This window comes from Carassius auratus, unplaced genomic scaffold (genome assembly GCF_003368295.1).
Source record: "Carassius auratus strain Wakin unplaced genomic scaffold, ASM336829v1 scaf_tig00214211, whole genome shotgun sequence".
NCBI classification, from domain to species: domain Eukaryota; kingdom Metazoa; phylum Chordata; class Actinopteri; order Cypriniformes; family Cyprinidae; genus Carassius; species Carassius auratus.
Window position 1 is genome coordinate 244882 of NW_020527560.1, and position 19535 is coordinate 264416.

General features: G+C 39.3%; 1 protein-coding gene across 2 annotated transcripts; it reads left to right on the forward strand.

The window, feature by feature from the left end:
* The first annotated feature begins 1372 nt into the window (after nucleotides 1–1372).
* LOC113091543 (myosin heavy chain, fast skeletal muscle-like) lies at nucleotides 1373–17854 on the forward strand. 2 transcript variants are annotated; one of them, XM_026257122.1, is made up of 41 exons: nucleotides 1373–1396; nucleotides 1700–1745; nucleotides 1909–2121; nucleotides 2251–2394; nucleotides 2464–2620; nucleotides 3093–3120; nucleotides 3231–3342; nucleotides 3432–3524; nucleotides 3611–3674; nucleotides 3779–3877; nucleotides 3961–4064; nucleotides 4232–4370; nucleotides 4453–4571; nucleotides 4687–4836; nucleotides 4924–5094; nucleotides 5169–5469; nucleotides 5730–5800; nucleotides 5878–5965; nucleotides 6054–6171; nucleotides 6278–6401; nucleotides 7326–7462; nucleotides 7544–7799; nucleotides 8839–9081; nucleotides 9219–9395; nucleotides 9493–9638; nucleotides 9724–9814; nucleotides 9917–10306; nucleotides 10384–10510; nucleotides 12631–12749; nucleotides 12850–13046; nucleotides 13138–13321; nucleotides 13404–13569; nucleotides 13667–13791; nucleotides 13997–14305; nucleotides 14412–14615; nucleotides 14710–14835; nucleotides 14978–15148; nucleotides 15671–15775; nucleotides 15864–15959; nucleotides 16075–16206; nucleotides 17837–17854. In XM_026257122.1, the coding sequence occupies exons 3-41, from the start codon at nucleotides 1921–1923 to the stop codon at nucleotides 17852–17854; spliced, it is 5802 nt and encodes a 1933-aa protein (XP_026112907.1). In that variant the 5' UTR covers nucleotides 1373–1396; nucleotides 1700–1745; nucleotides 1909–1920. The 2 variants fall into 2 exon arrangements, with proteins under 2 accessions (XP_026112907.1, XP_026112908.1); XM_026257123.1 differs by having other exon boundaries at nucleotides 5733–5800.
* The last annotated feature ends 1681 nt before the right edge of the window (nucleotides 17855–19535 follow it).

The window sequence follows — 19535 nt, forward strand, 5'->3', positions numbered from 1 at the left end:
CTACATCCTGGATCAACAATGCAAAAACTACATTCAAGAAAAGTAAATGATTTTGTGATTCGACGTTCCTTATTTGACTTGATGTGGTATGATAACAAACAGTACCATATTCATAAAGAAATGCATCTGGAAATGCAACTCACCATACTCAGAAACAATTGTCCCAAAGATGAATAAGTGTGTAGTACTTATTCATCTTTGGGCCAAAGGCTTCTGAGTATGGTGACTGTTGTCTGTAAATTTATATTAAAATCAAGCAAAATTCTTAGGCTTGTGACTCTAAGACAAAGTCAGTTTAAAACAATATATTACAATAGTATACTGCAGCAGCTAACGAATGTTAAAATATAGAGTTTAGAGCAAGTCATAAACATTATTACTTTTAATTATTTGTTTATTTATTTCAAAAGTACAGTCAATTAAAAAAGCAGTTCACATACTGAGAAATCTTACAGTAATGTCATGACAGGTCAAATAAGTCTTCACCGTGGCCTGGATGTGTAAGCTAAACTTAATACAAACATGAGCTCTCACTGTGCTATATTTATAATTTGTCAATATATGAACATGCTGTTTATAACTTTGAGAGTTGTTATATGACCATGAAATAAGATCCGTATGTGCAGTGATTACTGAGGTTTAATTGCCCAAGAAAAGCCTGCCCGATATATGTATATATTTATTTATTCATTTGGAGGGACTGTCACAGTCCATCTTTGGTTTTTAAAGAGGAAATAATATGAATGCTAAATGTTCAAAAACAAATAGTTATTAATATGACAGTTGCCCAGAACATAAGTCGTATATTACCATTTATCAAAAGTAAAAACTTTTAGTCATCAAATTGTGCCAGTCTTGCTTTCACATCTAAAATTAAATAGAAGTGACAGCTGACTGCTTCTTTACATCTGAACCAAGTTGCTCCTCTTTGCCAAGAGTGAAATAAGATGCAACATTGAAATAAGACCTCAGTGACATCAAATTAAACATTGTAAACAAACATACACTCAACAAGAAGGCCTACATTAAAAAGAGACAAAACATAAGAAAAACATGGACTGTTAAACTTTTATATCCTATAAGTGTAGAATCCAAATGTCTATGATTAATATGTTATTGCTTTAAAATTAAAACATATCAACATCATGAATTTAAGTATATAGAAAGGCTGTTCAGTTGATCTAAACCATAAGAAAAATTAAAATATCACATGCTCCAACAAACCAACGAAACAAAAGGACAACGTGTTGCTATTTTCCACTAGGACTGAGATGCATCATCATAAACCATGTAGAATAACATTACCAAATCCAGCTGAACAGTTCAGCTGAGTCTTCAGTAAAGATACTATATAAATTACAACCTCTGATTGCAGCACAGTTGCCCATCAAAACTGGTGAGTCACTATCTATCTATCCATCTATCTATCTATCTATCTATCTATCTATATGTCTGTCTATCAGTCTGTCTATCTATATATCTATCTATGTATGTCTATCAGTCTATCTATCTCTCTGTCTCTGTCTATCTATCTAACTATCTATCTATCTATCTATCTATCTATCTACCTATATGTCTGTCTGTATATATATATATATATATATATATATATATATATATATATATATATATATATATATATATATATATATATTACTAATTAGTATATAGTCTATAGTATATAATTGTTATTTTTCAGAATCCTGAACTTGACAGCTGCAATTTCCATCTGAGATTAATACAAGGTAAAGAACTTCCCAACTGATGGTGACAATATGATTTGTTTGGCTGTTTGGTTTAACTGATTGGAATTTATTAGGAAAGTTAGAGTTGAAAGTAATACAATGACAATCAAAAAGTGAATCTAATGAAGTATATCAGCATGGTGATGTCAGTTGTACTCCACAGTAAAGTACAATCATGGGAGATGGTGAAATGGAGTGTTTCGGCCCGGCGGCCATTTACCTCCGGAAGCCAGAAAGAGAGAGACTCGAGGCTCAGACTGCTCAATTCGATGCCAAAACAGCATTCTTCGTGACAGATCCAGCTGAGATGTACTTGAAAGGTACTCTTCTTAGTATAGAGGCTGGCAAAGCTACTGTCAAAACTGACTGTGGGAAAGTAAGTATCAAATATAAAAAAATAATATTTCATATGTGACTGTGCTTGAGTCTTCAAAGCTTAAAGTTTTAATAGTGTAGAAATAGTGTAGAAATATGTGTACAAAACGTCTAAAAAAGTTAATTACAGACTGTCACCGTAAAAGAAGATCAAATCTTCCCAAGGAATCCTCCCAAATTTGACAAAATGGAGGACATGGCCATGATGACCCACCTGAATGAGCCTTCTGTGCTGTTTAACCTCAAAGAGCGTTACGCAGCATGGATGATCTATGTAAGTAAATCATAATTTATTCCTGGAATAGGGCAGCAACATTGTAAAACTGGACGATCTCCATTTCAGACCTACTCTGGCTTGTTCTGTGCCACTGTCAATCCATACAAATGGCTCCCAGTGTACGACGCAGTTGTTGTGTCTGGATACAGAGGCAAAAAGAGGATTGAAGCCCCACCTCACATCTTCTCCATCTCTGACAACGCCTACCAGTTCATGCTAACTGGTAAGTGGATTCCAGCAGTTTCAACATATAACAGTTAAAGAGACAATGAAAAATACACTTTATAATAACTAGCATGAAGTATGAGCCTATAATTCATTGTCCATAAATTGCTGTTGTGACAGAGTTCATAGAAAAGCTGAATTAACTCCAAATAGTATCTTTCCATCAAAGGTGACTGATGTTTTTTTATCCTTAGTTAACAACTTCTTAATAAACGGTACCTAAATGAGGTTTTTAAGCTGAGGAAACTGAGTAGTACATTGTTCAATTAGTAAGTGTTTGATAACAACCATTATTTTGCATTATTTTATCTTCTATATGTTCTTATATGAATAAATAACTGAAATGTTAACTTTAGAATATAGCCTATTAATCTAATAACACTGTCAAAAAACAAACACTTAATAGCTTCAAGTTAATATAGAGTGCTACCTAATATATATTCTGTTAATATTTCACGGTTTAATTTCAGATCGTGAGAACCAGTCTGTCCTGATTACGTGAGTAAATATTCTTCTGCTGAATCTAACTAAACCTGAAGCTTTTTTAGTTATAATTGTAAATCAGTAAAAGATTTATGACTAAATGATGAACTCATATAAATCTCCAGTGGAGAATCTGGAGCAGGAAAGACTGTGAACACAAAACGTGTCATTCAGTACTTTGCAACTGTTGCGATGGCTGGTCCAAAGAAGACAGACTCTGGCCCTGGAAAAATGCAGGTTAGTGAGTATCTATTCTAGACAGTGTTATTGAGGACAGTGTTTGTGATTCACCTCATGACTGCCCACTGTGCTACAATTACGTCTAGGGATCACTGGAGGACCAGATCATTGCAGCCAACCCTCTGCTGGAGGCTTATGGTAACGCCAAGACTATAAGGAACGACAACTCCTCTCGTTTTGTAAGTTGCACCTATGAATCATCATTAATAACATCATAAATTGTCAATCACAAACAGTTGACCTTTTATCAATGATTTCAATCTAGGGTAAATTCATCAGGATTCACTTTTCGGGCACTGGTAAACTGGCCAAAGCAGATATTGAAACTTGTGAGTCAACACTGTTTTTAGCCAAATATTTTATTTGGAGTCTAAGATGTGGGTTGCTCAATTGAAAACAATGTCTTTTTTTTTACCACACTCTTCTTGGAAAGATCTGCTAGAAAAGTCAAGGGTAACATTCCAGCTGTCTGCTGAGAGGAGTTACCACATCTTCTACCAGCTCATGACTGGACACAAGCCAGAGCTGCTCGGTGAGAAATCTACAGGATTGTGTGTTTCAGTTATTTCTATGTTTGAGAGCACTGGAAACATTCTGCACATCAATTCTTTACAGAGGCCCTGCTCATCACCACCAACCCTTACGACTATCCGATGATCAGCCAGGGTGAAATCACTGTCAAGAGCATCGATGATGTGGAGGAGTTCATTGCCACAGATGTATGTGGACAGCTGCAATATTATTAGTAGTAGAAGTATTTTAGACTTTTTGCTAAATTTATGAGCAAGTAAACATCAGAAAAACACAAGCTTTAACTGAATACTGCATGACGCAGTATAAAGTACTCCAATAAACATTATGATTTATTTGGTCTGTGTAAAAACAGAGTGCCATTGACATTCTGGGCTTCAATGCTGATGAGAAGATCAGCATCTACAAGCTGACAGGTGCGGTGATGCATCATGGGGCCATGAAGTTCAAACAGAAGCAGAGAGAGGAGCAGGCAGAACCTGATGGCAATGAGGGTAAGATCAAATTTGAGCACAAATTAACATATAAATGGTCACTTAAATAGCAACAATAATGCATAAAACTCTGCTTCCCTAGCGGCTGATAAAATCGCCTACCTCATGGGCATCAACTCCGCTGACATGCTGAAAGCTCTGTGTTACCCCAGAGTGAAGGTCGGGAATGAGATGGTGACCAAAGGCCAGACCGTACCACAGGTGATGACTTCATCAACACATTTTACTTGTGGATATAGTGAGACATGTCTCAGACATAGTCATCATGAGAAGTAAGGGTACTAATATAATCTACAATGACCTTTGAATTTGTCAGGTGAACAATGCAGTCTCTGCACTCTGCAAGTCTGTCTATGAGAAAATGTTCTTGTGGATGGTCGTCCGTATCAATGAGATGTTGAACACGACGAATCCTAGAGAGTACTACATCGGTGTGCTGGACATCGCTGGATTTGAGATCTTTGATGTGAGTATCAGTCATTAATGTCTCTGAAAGGATCAAGACATACAAGATAACAGTCAGTTGCAATAATTGCTTCTGTTGAATTATCAGTATAACAGCTTGGAGCAGCTTTGCATTAACTTCACAAATGAGAAACTGCAACAGTTCTTCAACCACACCATGTTTGTTCTGGAGCAAGAGGAGTACAAGAAAGAAGGCATTGAATGGGCATTCATTGACTTTGGTATGGACTTGGCTACCTGCATTGAGCTCATTGAGAAGGTAAGAGGATATTCAGTAAATTAAAATAACAATCTCACTGTGCCTGTACTTGAGTGGGAATATTTCCTCAACAGCCAATGGGCATCTTCTCCATTCTTGAAGAAGAGTGCATGTTCCCAAAGGCTACAGACTCAAGCTTCAAAAACAAGCTGCATGACCAGCATCTGGGAAAATGTTCAGCTTTCGAGAAGCCCAAGCCTGGGAAAGGCAAAGCAGAGGCCCACTTCTCTCTGGTGCACTACGCCGGCACTGTGGACTACAACATTACTGGCTGGTTGGAGAAGAACAAGGATCCACTGAACGACTCTGTCGTGCAACTTTACCAAAAGTCAGCACTCAAAGTGCTGGCCTTGCTGTATCTCGCTGTGCCAGAAGGTACAAACATTTGCATTTCCTAAATTCCTTTGTGTTTGAATTATGTACAAGAAGCCTTCTTATACAAAAACTAAGAAAAAAGAATGAGGTCATCAGAGTGCAACAAACTATGTGATCACAGACTTTGGAGTTTTAAAAAACGAAGTTTGTCTATGCAAGAGAATAGTTAGAATTAACAAGACGCAAATAGAGATTATTGAAGGGCTTAATGGGCAGCAACACATGATTAACAAAAAAAAACCTCTGTCACTGATATAAAGCAGAGGGAGGTGCAAAGAAAGGAGGCAAGAAGAAGGGTGGTTCCTTCCAGACGGTGTCTGCAGTTTTTAGGGTAAACAGATTCTCTCTCTAATTGAAGTTTGTTAATTTTTCACCATTGCGATTAGATTAATCACAAACTTTCCACAGGAGAACTTGGGTAAACTGATGTCTAACCTGAGGAGCACTCACCCTCACTTTGTGCGCTGCTTGATTCCTAATGAAACCAAGACTCCAGGTAACCTTGATCCTTGAAGACTCAAATAGATCACGGTTTTGAAAAAAAGAAAAAGAAAACCTGAACCTTAAGAACATTTGCATTTCAGGACTGATGGAGAACTTCCTGGTTATCCACCAGCTCAGGTGTAATGGTGTGCTGGAGGGCATCAGAATCTGCACGAAGGGTTTCCCCAGCAGAATCCACTACGGTGACTTCAAGCAGAGGTAATGACATCTTTTTGCAACTTCTGACTTAGAGATGATGTATAACCTAATCTTCACCTCCTAACGTATTTCACAAGAATACTACTTTCCCGTAAATGTCCTCTAGATACAAAGTATTAAATGCTGCTGTCATCCCTGAGGGACAGTTCATTGACAACAAAAAGGCTACAGAGAAACTCTTGGGCTCTATTGATATTGACCACAACCAATACAAATTTGGACACACCAAGGTGAGCTGTTCAGCAAATACACCACGTGGACAAATTATTTCAACTCTTTCCTTCTCATTTTTTACTCTGCTACAACACAATGACATTGTAGAGAATTCAGTCCTTCCAATTGCCCTGCATCAGTATGAAGAAGGCAGGCCTGAAGCTTTTGAATAGGCGTTCAAGTCTAGGCTTTGTGTCGGTCCAGCCTTATTCCACACCAAATTACACAAAATATTTTTATGTACTCTGTCACAGTTTTCTGTCTTTCTATAACTGTCTTCTGTGAGTGTTGTGTTTATTTGGTGCCATTTGCTCTCTCCTTTCCTTTTCTGACCCCGCCTACCTTGTCACCTCATTACTGTTTAGTTGCTCCACCTGTTTTTCTCCCTTGCTCCCGGACTCATTACCTGGTTCACTCTGCACATCTGTTCAATTACTCACACACACAGCTGTCCCCCATTTGTCACTAGTATATAGTTTTGTCTCACACACCACTCTGCCTGCCTGGATTATTGTAATGTTAATTGTGAACAGTGTCTCTAATGCTTGTGCTGTTTCGGCTTGTTCTCTGTCATTTGTTTCTGTTACTTTTTGCCATGTTGGCCTTTTTGTTCTATTAAATTTAATCTTACCTGCATTTGGACCCTGACCTTGTTTTTTCCACGGCGATGCCCCTACCGCGCCGTGACAGTACTCCACTTTGTGTACCGGACACTGTCATGCCTTCTCAAACTGTTACATCAAAAAAGAAAGGACAGAATTCTCCCAAATGTCATTCTATACTATAGTATAGGCCATAAAATATGTTTTTCCCCACTGGAATTACTGGAACAGCCAATCTCAGTTATTATTAGGGCCATATCCCAGGCCACATCTACTCTGAAAAGCACTTATTGGCTTCTTCAACCCTACAGCACTAATATATTACAAATGTTCTTGTAGGTGTTCTTTAAAGCTGGTCTGTTGGGTACTCTTGAGGAGATGAGAGATGAAAAACTATCAAGTCTGGTTACCATGACTCAGGCTTTGGCCCGAGGATATGTCATGAGGAAGGAGTATGTCAAAATGACGGAGAGGAGGTACTTACAATAATGTCTGAAACACAACTGTTTAGTTGCACAGTGTGATAAAGGCTGGTTTACTGATTACAATTTTCACAGGGAGGCAATTTATTCCATCCAATACAACATCCGCTCATTCATGAATGTCAAACATTGGCCATGGATGAAGGTGTACTTCAAGATCAAGCCTCTTCTGAAGAGTGCAGAGAGTGAAAAAGAAATGGCATCAATGAAAGAGAACTTTGATAAAATGAAAGAAGATTTAACAAAGGCATTAGCTAAAAAGAAGGAGCTTGAGGAGAAAATGGTGTCACTTGTTCAGGAGAAAAACGATCTTCTACTGCAAGTAACTTCTGTGAGTATTTCGCCTACATTTATAAACATAAGTAGGGATGCACCGATATGAACATTTTGGCCGAGACCCATAACCGATAAATCTTTAAATATGAAAGCCAAGAACTGATATGTTGGCCGATAAATCTCAATCCACATTTCACAGAATTTATGAGAGCCTGATTACCAAAAAGTCTCACCATTAAAAGGTATTAATAAAGCATATATAGACAGAGTGGTAAGAAATGTAGCAGAGTGTGTTGAAAGACGTTAATCATGTAAGGACTATAGCCAGAGATATTGTCAAAATCATTAAATATTATCATGATTAAAAGTACTTGGCATTTCCAATTAATGTAGGCCTGTTATTTTCTGTCTAGTAATGTTATGTTACTTTTATTATTAAATTAATATTAGAATGAATTTGTTTCACAAAAATTTCATAGTGCATCACTGCATAAGTGACACGCTGTGACACTGTGATAAAAGAAAATGGCTATAAGCATAGGCTACTCTTCACTGAAAATGTTTTAATAATGTCTTTTATAACAGGTTTATTATAGCCTACAACAAGTCATAGCCTTACAGCCTGAATAAAATTGTTACACCTCAGAAATACTTTATCAATGAAGCAAAAGAGCAGCTTTGTTTTATGCACCGACTTTCAAAAACAACCGTTGTGAATGTGATCTTCCCTTAACAATGCACTAAAATCCAGGCGGACAAAGATTGTGTTACATTATTTTACAGTAGCTAATGATCTCAATATAATATTATAGACTTGCCATGCACATACTGCAGTTCACTGTATTTTCCATTTCGAAGTGATTCAAATAATATTTCAAGCCATTAAAAACCATCATGGTGAACAGTGCACATCTGGAGTGTCTCTGCAGGAAATAATGCATTATTTATCAGCTCTAAGATAATGGTCAAATTCTCTTACCGGTCCGATAAAAATAAGAGAAAAATTCAAATTTATCAGCCAATACCGATATGGTGGCTGATATATTGTGAATCCCTAAGCATGAGTCATTAACTATATCCATTCCAATGAACAGGAATCTGAAAACCTCAATGATGCTGAGGAGAGATGTGAAGGGCTCATCAAAAGCAAGATCCAACTTGAGGGCAAACTCAAAGAGACAACAGAGAGACTAGAGGATGAGGAGGAAATCAATGCTGAACTGACTGCCAAGAAGAGGAAACTGGAGGATGAATGCTCTGAGCTGAAAAAAGACATTGATGACCTGGAGCTCACCTTGGCAAAAGTGGAGAAGGAGAAACATGCAACAGAGAATAAAGTCAGTATATATATATACATTCTACAATATGCTCAACCAATCGTAGTTTTCCTACTTGGAACCAAACTCTTCATATAAACTGCCGGTTATGATTCAGGCTCTTGGTAATGAAACCAGTAATTAATGTTTCTATTTAGGTCAAAAACCTGACAGAGGAGATGGCCTCTCAAGACGAGAGCATTGCCAAGCTGACCAAAGAGAAGAAAGCCCTCCAAGAGGCACACCAGCAGACTCTTGATGACCTTCAGGCAGAGGAAGACAAAGTCAACACTCTGACTAAAGCTAAGACAAAGCTTGAGCAGCAAGTGGACGATGTAAGATGTTTGGCATAGGAATAAGACCATGAATCAATGAGAACTAAAATTTATTGCTCTATACCAGATGTTAATGTTTCAGTTTCTGTAACAATAGCTTGAGGGCTCATTGGAGCAAGAGAAGAAACTTCGTATGGACCTTGAGAGAGTCAAGAGGAAGCTTGAGGGTGATCTGAAACTGGCCCAGGAGTCCATAATGGACCTGGAGAATGAAAAACAGCAATCAGATGAGAAGATCAAAAAGTGAGTGGACATCAGATTTTGAACTTTACACAACTACACAAAATGAGTATTTGGCACATTTTACAAAACACTACTTTCAAAACAGGAAGGATTTTGAGATAAGTCAGTTTCTCAGCAAGATTGAGGATGAACAGTCTTTGGGAGCACAGCTTCAGAAGAAGATCAAAGAACTTCAGGTAACACTAGCTGTAATCTTTCTGATGTGAAATGGTGAAGTTAGATGCATAGCTGGAAAAATCCATATACAAATATCAGTAAAGAAGCCATTTTTTATTTAGGCCCGTATCGAGGAGCTAGAAGAGGAAATTGAGGCAGAGCGATCTGCTCGTGCCAAAGTGGAGAAGCAGAGAGCCGATCTTTCTAGGGAACTTGAAGAGATCAGCGAGAGGCTTGAGGAAGCTGGTGGTGCCACTGCTGCTCAGATTGAGATGAACAAGAAGCGTGAAGCCGAATTCCAGAAGATGCGTCGTGATCTGGAAGAGTCTACCTTGCAGCATGAAGCTACAGCTGCAGCTCTCCGAAAGAAGCAGGCAGACAGTGTAGCTGAACTCGGAGAACAGATCGACAACCTCCAGCGGGTCAAGCAGAAGCTGGAGAAGGAGAAGAGTGAATACAAGATGGAGATTGATGATTTGTCAAGCAACATGGAGGCTGTGGCTAAAGCAAAGGTAATGTCACTAGATGATCATTAATAAGTAAAAAATCTTCTTTACAAACATATTCATATAATCTTTAATCTCTTTAGGGTAATTTAGAGAAGATGTGCCGCACCCTTGAAGACCAGCTGAGTGAAATCAAGGCCAAAAATGATGAAAATAGTCGTCAGTTGAATGACATGAGTGCACAACGAGCAAGACTTCAGACTGAAAATGGTAAGAGAGTAAGCTACACTTAAAGGGGGGGTGAAATGCTTGTTTTCACTCAATATCCTGTTAATCTTGAGTACCTATAGAGTAGTACTGCATCCTTCATAACTCCAAGAAGTCTTTAGTTTTATTATATTCATAAGAGAAAGATAGTCTGTACCGATTTTTCCCGGAAAAACACGAATGACTGGAGGCATGACGTGTGGGCGGAGCTAAAGAATTACGAGCGCCAGTAGGCTTTTGCGTTGAGCGTGTCTGGAAGCTGTGACACCTTGAGGACAAAACCAACCAAAACAAACCATGGCTAACAGTCAGATTCAGCAGTTTATTTATGATCCAGAATCAGATCCAGAGGCTGAAATTGAACAAGAGCAGCATCAGCAATCAGTCTCTATGTGGTATGTACTGAAACTGTATATATTTGCTTAGCGGTTTTGGAAAATGACTAAGTTCCACTTTGTCGTCTTTTTTTTTTTTAAGCTGTACATGTGGAAAGTGCAGTTGGATGACAACATCGCATGTTGTTTACTTGATGTGCTTACGCGCCGATAGCTAAGTTAACAACACAGAGATATTTGAAGCAGTTTTACTCACCGCATGCGGTTCCAACACACGATCGTGACCCTTTCTCGTTGGGACTGCATTTTCCTTAAGAAATAAACGATGTGCAAATCCGGCGTCAAACTGGACCTTGTTTGTAAAACAAGCATCTTCGAAATGCAGGGAACAATCACAAACACTTGAACAACTCCGTTGATGCTCTGTAAAAATAAACTCCATCCACTCTGGTCCCTTAATGCTGTTTCTCTTTTGGTAATCTGTGCAGGGTTGTCTTGCCCTGGCAACCAAAAACACACTCCTTTTGTGACATTTCGCGACGCTCTCACTCTGATCAGTGAAGTCCGTTGTGCTCTCAGTGCTCTGCTATACGGTATGGAAGCATATGGGTAGCATTATTCAATTTGGGATGTAATATGCAAAATGACAATGCAATATGTAAAATGGCAATGCATTTCTGTTTTTACATTTACATTTTCCAATACATTTGTGCAACGTTTGGTGCAAAATGAAAATGAAAATTAAATTACATAATTTTCATGTGCCATTTCCTACACCAGTTTTAATATGTAAAATGAATATTAATTTCAACGCTTTATAAGTTGCAAAATTAAAATTAAAATGTATTACAGGAATGATTAGATATGTCTAACATGTTCAAGCAAAAACTGTGGCAAAATGATCATTTAAATGCTATTTTTCTTAAATGCATTAACACTCACAGTCAAGACACTTACGATTGCATTTTCATTCAATGTCCCGCAATGAATGTAGCAAAATTCAATGTGCACATTGAAAATGCATTCCGAGCCGATCACATCTCCGCCCCCTCCCGCCCTGTCAATCACTGCGTGAACAAGGCGGGGCTTACAGAAGGTCTGTGAGTGTTAATGCATTTAAGAAAAATAGCATTTAAATGATCATTTTGCCACAGTTTTTGCTTGAACATGTTAGAAATATCTAATCATTTCTGTAATACATTTTAATTTAAATTTTGCAACTTATAAAGCGTTAAAATTAATATTGATTTTACATATTAAAACTGGTGTAGGAAATGGCAAATGAAAATTATGTAATTTAATTTTCATTTTCATTTTGCACCAAACGTTGCACAAATGTATTGGAAAATGTAAATGTAAAAACAGAAATTAATTGCCATTTTACATATTGCATTGTCATTTTGCATATTACATCCCAAATTTAATAATGCTACCCATATGCTTCCATAATACGGGAGCGCGCACTCTTCCGGCAGAAGTGCCTCAGGACCCATATAAGGAAATTCCGCTCCATCTAACGTCACACAGAGCCATACTCGAAAAAAACTTTCCGAAACTTGTGACAAACCGGAAGTAGTATTTTTGGAACAGAAATACTCCTTCAAACGTACAACTTAATTTTTGATACTTTGTCCATGTTTAGCATGGGAATCCAACTCTTTAACAGTGTAAAAAACTCAGTGTGCATGAAATAGCATTTCACCCCCCCTTTAAAAAATCTTAAAACAAAATTGAGTTCAAATATTCTGTTATTATATTTCATGCTAATATTTGTAACTTGTTTCTAAGGTGAATTTAGCCGTCAGCTGGAAGAGAAAGAAGCACTTGTTTCACAGTTAACTAGAGGAAAACAGGCTTTTACTCAGCAAATTGAAGATCTCAAAAGACATGTTGAGGAAGAAGTCAAGGTAGAGTTGCAAATAATAGTGTTTTGATTTTTTGTTTTTTAAATCCAAGCCATCGTGTAGATAGTAAAGTGTTTAATATCCCAAAATGTGCCGCCCATAGGCCAAGAACGCTCTGGCCCATGCAGTTCAGTCTGCCCGCCATGACTGTGATTTGCTCAGAGAGCAGTACGAGGAGGAGCAGGAGGCCAAAGCTGAACTCCAGCGTGGAATGTCTAAGGCCAACAGTGAGGTGGCCCAGTGGAGAGCCAAATATGAGACTGATGCCATCCAACGCACTGAAGAGCTTGAGGAATCCAAGTAAATACAGCAAAGAAAAAAGTCTTGAGTACCCTACATTTAATTTCACAAATATTAGTAAGGTTTCATCATTTTATACTACTTTCTTCAGGAAAAAGCTGGCACAGCGTCTCCAGGATGCTGAAGAATCTATTGAGGCAGTGAACTCCAAGTGTGCCTCTCTGGAAAAGACCAAACAGAGGCTGCAGAGTGAAGTAGAGGACCTGATGATTGATGGGGAGAGGGCAAATGCATTGGCTGCCAACCTTGACAAGAAGCAGAGAAACTTTGATAAGGTAAGAAAGATGTGGATAATCTTCAAATCTAAACCTTGAACCATGGACTTGGCTAATTAACAATGATTACATTTTTCCCCAGGTCCTAGCAGAGTGGAAACAGAAGTATGAGGAAAGCCAGGCTGAACTAGAAGCTGCTCAGAAAGAAGCTCGTTCTCTCAGCACTGAGCTTTTCAAAATGAAGAACTCCTATGAAGAAGCTCTTGACCACCTCGAGACCCTGAAGAGGGAGAACAAGAATCTGCAACGTAAATGCCACTTTTATTTTTACAGCAAGGATTTTAAAAAACAGAGATGTCTTCAAAAACAAAAATTGACATACAATTGATTTTTAAATACTTTCAGAGGAGATTTCTGACCTCTCTGAGCAGCTTGGAGAGACTGGAAAGAGCATTCATGAGATAGAGAAAGCCAAGAAGACAGTGGAGTCCGAGAAAGCAGAGATCCAGACTGCACTAGAAGAAGCTGAGGTGCCATTCCTTTGCTACAACACTAACATCACACCAGTACTTTGAACAATATTAAAACATTGTATTTATAGTGGTTCAAAACCTTAAATGAATGAAATTATTTCCTTCTTAAACAATCACAAATATACCTGTCATAACTCTTGAGCTATATAGTACTATTTTACAAGTTTAAACAGCAAGTAAATTATTTTCTTTTTCCTTGCAGGGCACCCTGGAGCATGAAGAGTCCAAGATTCTCCGTGTGCAGCTGGAGCTGAACCAGGTGAAGAGCGAGATTGACAGGAAGCTGGCTGAGAAGGATGAGGAGATGGAACAGATCAAGAGGAACAGCCAAAGAGTGATTGATTCCATGCAGAGCACTCTGGATTCTGAGGTCAGGAGCAGAAATGATGCCCTGAGAGTCAAAAAGAAGATGGAGGGAGATCTGAATGAGATGGAGGTCCAGCTGAGTCATGCCAACCGCCAGGCTGCTGAGGCCCAGAAACAGCTCAGGAACGTCCAAGGACAACTCAAGGTATTTCTCTGTAGAATGAGGAGTTTAAGTGCTTGATCATAGGAATATGACACATGAATTAACTGAAGAATGACATGCAACTAACAAAGAAAGAACATTTCCACAGGATGCCCAACTGCACCTTGATGAAGCTGTCAGAGGACAGGAGGACATGAAGGAGCAGGTGGCCATGGTGGAGCGCAGGAATGGCCTGATGCAAGCAGAGATTGAGGAGCTGAGAGCTGGCCTGGAGCAAACAGAGAGAGCACGCAAAGTGGCTGAGCAGGAGCTGGTGGATGCCAGCGAGCGTGTGGGACTGCTGCACTCACAAGTACAAAAAGATTATTAAATACTAAGAGCAAATTCCGATTACATGATAAATAATTAGTTAAATATACACTAAACTACCTGCTTAAATCCTGCAGAATACGAGTCTTATTAACAGCAAGAAGAAGCTTGAGACTGATCTGGTCCAGGTTCAAGGTGAGGTGGACGATGCAGTCCAGGAGGCCAGAAATGCAGAGGAGAAGGCCAAGAAGGCCATCACTGATGTGCGTGTTTGCATTATGTTACTCTATGCTAATTTAAACAGTTATTTGACTTTGTTTAGTTGCATGTGGTAGCAAAGAGAACATTAATGGAAGCTAATTCTATCTATATTGGTTAGCTCGTTTTAATTGGCCTATATTTCAGGCTGCCATGATGGCTGAGGAGCTGAAGAAGGAGCAGGACACCAGTTCTCACCTGGAGAGGATGAAGAGGAACATGGAGGTGACTGTCAAAGACCTGCAGCACCGTCTTGATGAGGCTGAGAGTCTGGCCATGAAGGGTGGAAAGAAGCAGCTCCAGAAACTGGAGTCCAGGGTAAATCACTGGCTAAATACAGTCTTAGCGTGTACTCATTCTAGGAACGGGTGTCTTCTAATGAGCCAGAGTGTGATTATACAATGATTATGGAGTCAGATGACACTGATGGAGGAATTTGCAGCTATACTCACAAAGTATTAATAATGTTTATCAACAAGGTGAAAACCAGACCTGTTATGGACCTATATTATTCAATATTCAAATTAACTAAAAACTGCTACTTTTCAAGTAGTAATATATGTTTTTTTGTATAAAATATGATAGTAGTGCACACACAGTAGCTGTCCAATGCTCCAGTGCATTTAGCAACCACACTACATACATGTGTATCACACCAGAGCCCAACTGAACCATGCTCTGGCTCACCTCTTCAAGTGAGGTACAGAGTGATCACACTAGTCAAAAGAAATTAACTTTGGGGGTGCTCGGGAATGGTTCAGATTGCCTAGTGTGAGTAAACCTTAGATGAACTGGCCATTGCAGAGATTTCACAGTTATAACAATAACTATCTACTGAAGGTGCATGAGTTGGAGGCTGAAGTTGAAGCTGAACAGAGACGTGGTGCAGACGCTGTGAAAGGAGTGCGCAAATATGAAAGGAGAGTGAAGGAGCTCACCTACCAGGTAAAACTTCACAATAATTAAACATTTAACATCTTTCATGATTATATACATAGTTTAAACAAGAACATGAACAATTTTACACCCAAAGACTGAGGAAGACAAGAAGAATGTGGCTCGGCTGCAGGATCTGGTAGACAAGCTACAGCTGAAAGTGAAGGCCTACAAACGCCAAGCTGAAGAAGCTGTAAGTCTAATGTCAAATGTCTTGAGTTTGTAGCTTTGACATTATCTATTCAATACACTCAGTGACATGAGTGCAATGCTCTGAAAGGGTTGGATATCTTGTGTAATCCTAACAGGAGGAGCAGGCCAACACTCACCTGTCCAGGTACAGGAAGGTGCAGAATGAGCTGGAGGAGTCTCATGAGCGCGCTGACATCGCAGAGTCCCAGGTCAACAAGCTGAGAACCAAGAGCCGTGAAGCTGGGAAGGTAACAACAGACGATGATTATACAGGTCCTTCTAAAAAATTAGCATATTGTGATAAAGTTCATTATTTTCCATAATGTTATGATAAAAATTAAACTTTCATATATTTTAGATTCATTGCACACCAACTGAAATATTTCAGGTCTTTTATTGTTTTAATACTTATGATTTTGGCATACAGCTCATGAAAACCCAAAATTCCTATCTCAAAAAATTAGCATATTTCATCCAACCAATCAAAGAAAAGTGTTTTTAATACAAAAAAAGTCAACCTTCAAATAATTATGTTCAGTTATGCACTCAATACTTGGTCGGGAATCCTTTTGCAGGAATGACTGCTTCAATGCGGCGTGGCATGGAGGCAATCAGCCTGTGGCACTGCTGAGGTGTTATGGAGGCCCAGGATGCTTCGATAGCGGCCTTAAGCTCATCCAGAGTGTTGGGTCTTTCGTCTCTGAACTTTCTCTTCACAATATCCCACAGATTCTCTATGGGGTTCAGGTCAGGAGAGTTGGCAGGCCAATTGAGCACAGTAATACCATGGTCAGTAAACCATTTACCAGTGGTTTTGGCACTGTGAGCAGGTGCCAGGTCGTGCTGAAAAACGAAATCTTCATCTCCATAAAGCTTTTCAGCAGATGGAAGCATGAAGTGCTCCAAAATCTCCCAATAGCTAGCTGCATTAACCCTGCCCTTGATAAAACACAGTGGACCAACAGCAGCAGCTGACATGGCACCCCAGACCATCACTGACTGTGCGCACTTGACACTGGACTTCAGGCACTTTGGCATTTCCTTCTCCCCAGTCTTCCTCCAGACTCTGGCACCTTGATTTCCGAATGACATGCAAAATTTGCTTTCATCCGAAAAAAGTACCTTGGACCACTGAGCAACAGTCCAGTGCTGCTTCTCTGTAGCCCATTTTCTGCAAACGCCTGTGCACAGTGGCTCTGGATGTTTCTACTCCAGACTCAGTCCACTGCTTCCACAGGTCCCTCAAGGTCTGGAATCGGTCCTTCTCCACAATCTTTCTCAGGGTCCGGTCACCTCTTCTCGTTGTGCAGCGTTTTTTGCCACACTTTTTCCTTCCCACTGAGGTGCCTTGATACAGCACTCTGGGAACAGCCTATTCGTTCAGAAATTTCTTTCTATGTCTTACTTGTCAATGATGGCCTTCTGGACAGCAGTCAGGTCTGCATTCTTACCCATGATTGAGGTTTTGAGTAATGAACCAGGCTGGGAGTTTTTAAAAGCCTCAGGAATCTTTTGCAGGTGTTTAGAGTTAATTAGTTGATTCAGATGATTAGGTTAATAGCTCATTTAGAGAACCTTTTCATGATATGTTAATTTTAAGAAATTTTGGGTTTTCATGAGCTGTATGCAAAAATCATCAGTATTAAAAAAATTAAAGACCTGAAATATTTCAGTTGGTGTGCAATGAATCTAAAATATATGAAAGTTTAATTTTTATCATTACATTATGGAAAATAATGAACTTTATCACAATATGCAAATTTTTTGAGAAGGACCTGTACAGAGAAAAGTTACTTTTTATACATAAAATCTATGAAATGGGTTAAACCAAACGTTTCCAATTAATTATTTTATTTATTCATTTTTTTGTTTTTTAAGACTAAAGTTGAAGAATGAAGACAAGAAACTACACGTACAAGCAAGCATATGACTGACATGTGCTGAGTTCTTCTGTGTCTATTAAATGGCAGAGTTTGACTTTGTTCTTCATTATTTTTGCACTTTCAAACTACATCACATACTCAAACACTGTTTTAAAAGACAACTCATGAGGCATGATATGGCAAAGAACACAAATGCAGATTACCGAAACTGTGATAGTGACATAAAGAACCCAAAAATAAAAAACTAAACCACATCGGAAACAGCCTGAACTTCATAACAAAAATGTGAACTTATCCTTTTATGAGACTTTGGATGAAAGTGTCTGCTAAGCGCATAAGTGTAAATGTGTTGGGATTAACAAAAAGTCACTGGGGCGGCAGTGGCTCAGTGGTTCATGTAGGTTGTCCACAAACCGGAAGGTTGGTGGTTCAATCCCCTGCTCCACCTGAAAGAGTGAAAGAGGCAAAATTTTAAAGCGCTTTGGATGGCCATGTGGTCTGTTGAAAGCGCTATATAAATGCAGTCCATTTACCATTTACCACTGTAAAAAAGGCATTACATGAAACCATGACATCAAAGGAAATACCAAAATACAAAGGAAGGGGAAACATGAACACAAAACAGCCAGCCATATCACCCTGTAGCCCAAGACTGGTTGCCCACTGAAGCAAACCAAGGTTGAGCTGGTCAGTACCTGGATGGGAGACCTAGGAAAAATAGGATGCTGCTGGAAGAGGTGTTAGTGAGGACAACAGGGGGCGCTCACCCTGTGGTCTGTGCGGGTCCTAACACCTCAGTATAGTGACAGAGACACTATACCATTAAAAACACCTTTCTTTGGATGAGATGTTAAACCAAGACCGTGACTCTCTGTGGTCGTTAAAAATCCCATAGCACTTTTCATAAAGAGTAGGGGTGTAACCCCGGTGTCCGGGTCAAATTTTCTCTATTGGCCCTTGTCAGTCATGGTCTCCTAATTATCCCATCCACAGAATTGGCTCTATCTCTCTCTCCTCTCCACCTGTAGCTGGTGTGTGGTGGGCGCACTGGCGCCGATGTACTGTGGCTGCCGTTGCATCATCCAGGTGGATGCTGCGCACTGGTGGTGTTTGAGGAGAAGACCCCCTCACATGATTGTAAAGCACTTTGGGTGCACAGCAATACACAGTAAAGCACTACATAATTGCCTCATTCATTCGTAACAAATGTTAAAAATAAGTTAGTAGTTATTACACACCAGCAAGTGTCCAGAATTATGATTGATGAGACCTTTGACCTATGAATTATGTCCAGATGTGCCCTTTGACCTATGAATTATGTCCAGATGTGACCCTCCGGCATGCGTGAAATTGATCCGTCATGCTTTCAGTTCCGGGAGCTGATGTTGTTTGTTCAGCGACCAAGTGATGAATGAGTCCCCTGAAGAATTTGTTTGAAGATATTATGGTCTGATGTGAGGAATGTCTTTGATAATCATATGATTTGTACCAGCGTCAGGGTTTTCCACATCTGTGTCCGGTGGCATTCCAGGGATGGTCATAGATAAATAGGCCAGGCTGATCTGTGGAGAATTAGAAGAGAGCTGCGAAATACATAGTCATGGATGGCTTATACTCAACTAAAACTCCCGAGAAGGTATGGGATGAAGAGATGATGGAAAATCTGACTTTGGATCTGAGAAAACCGTACAATG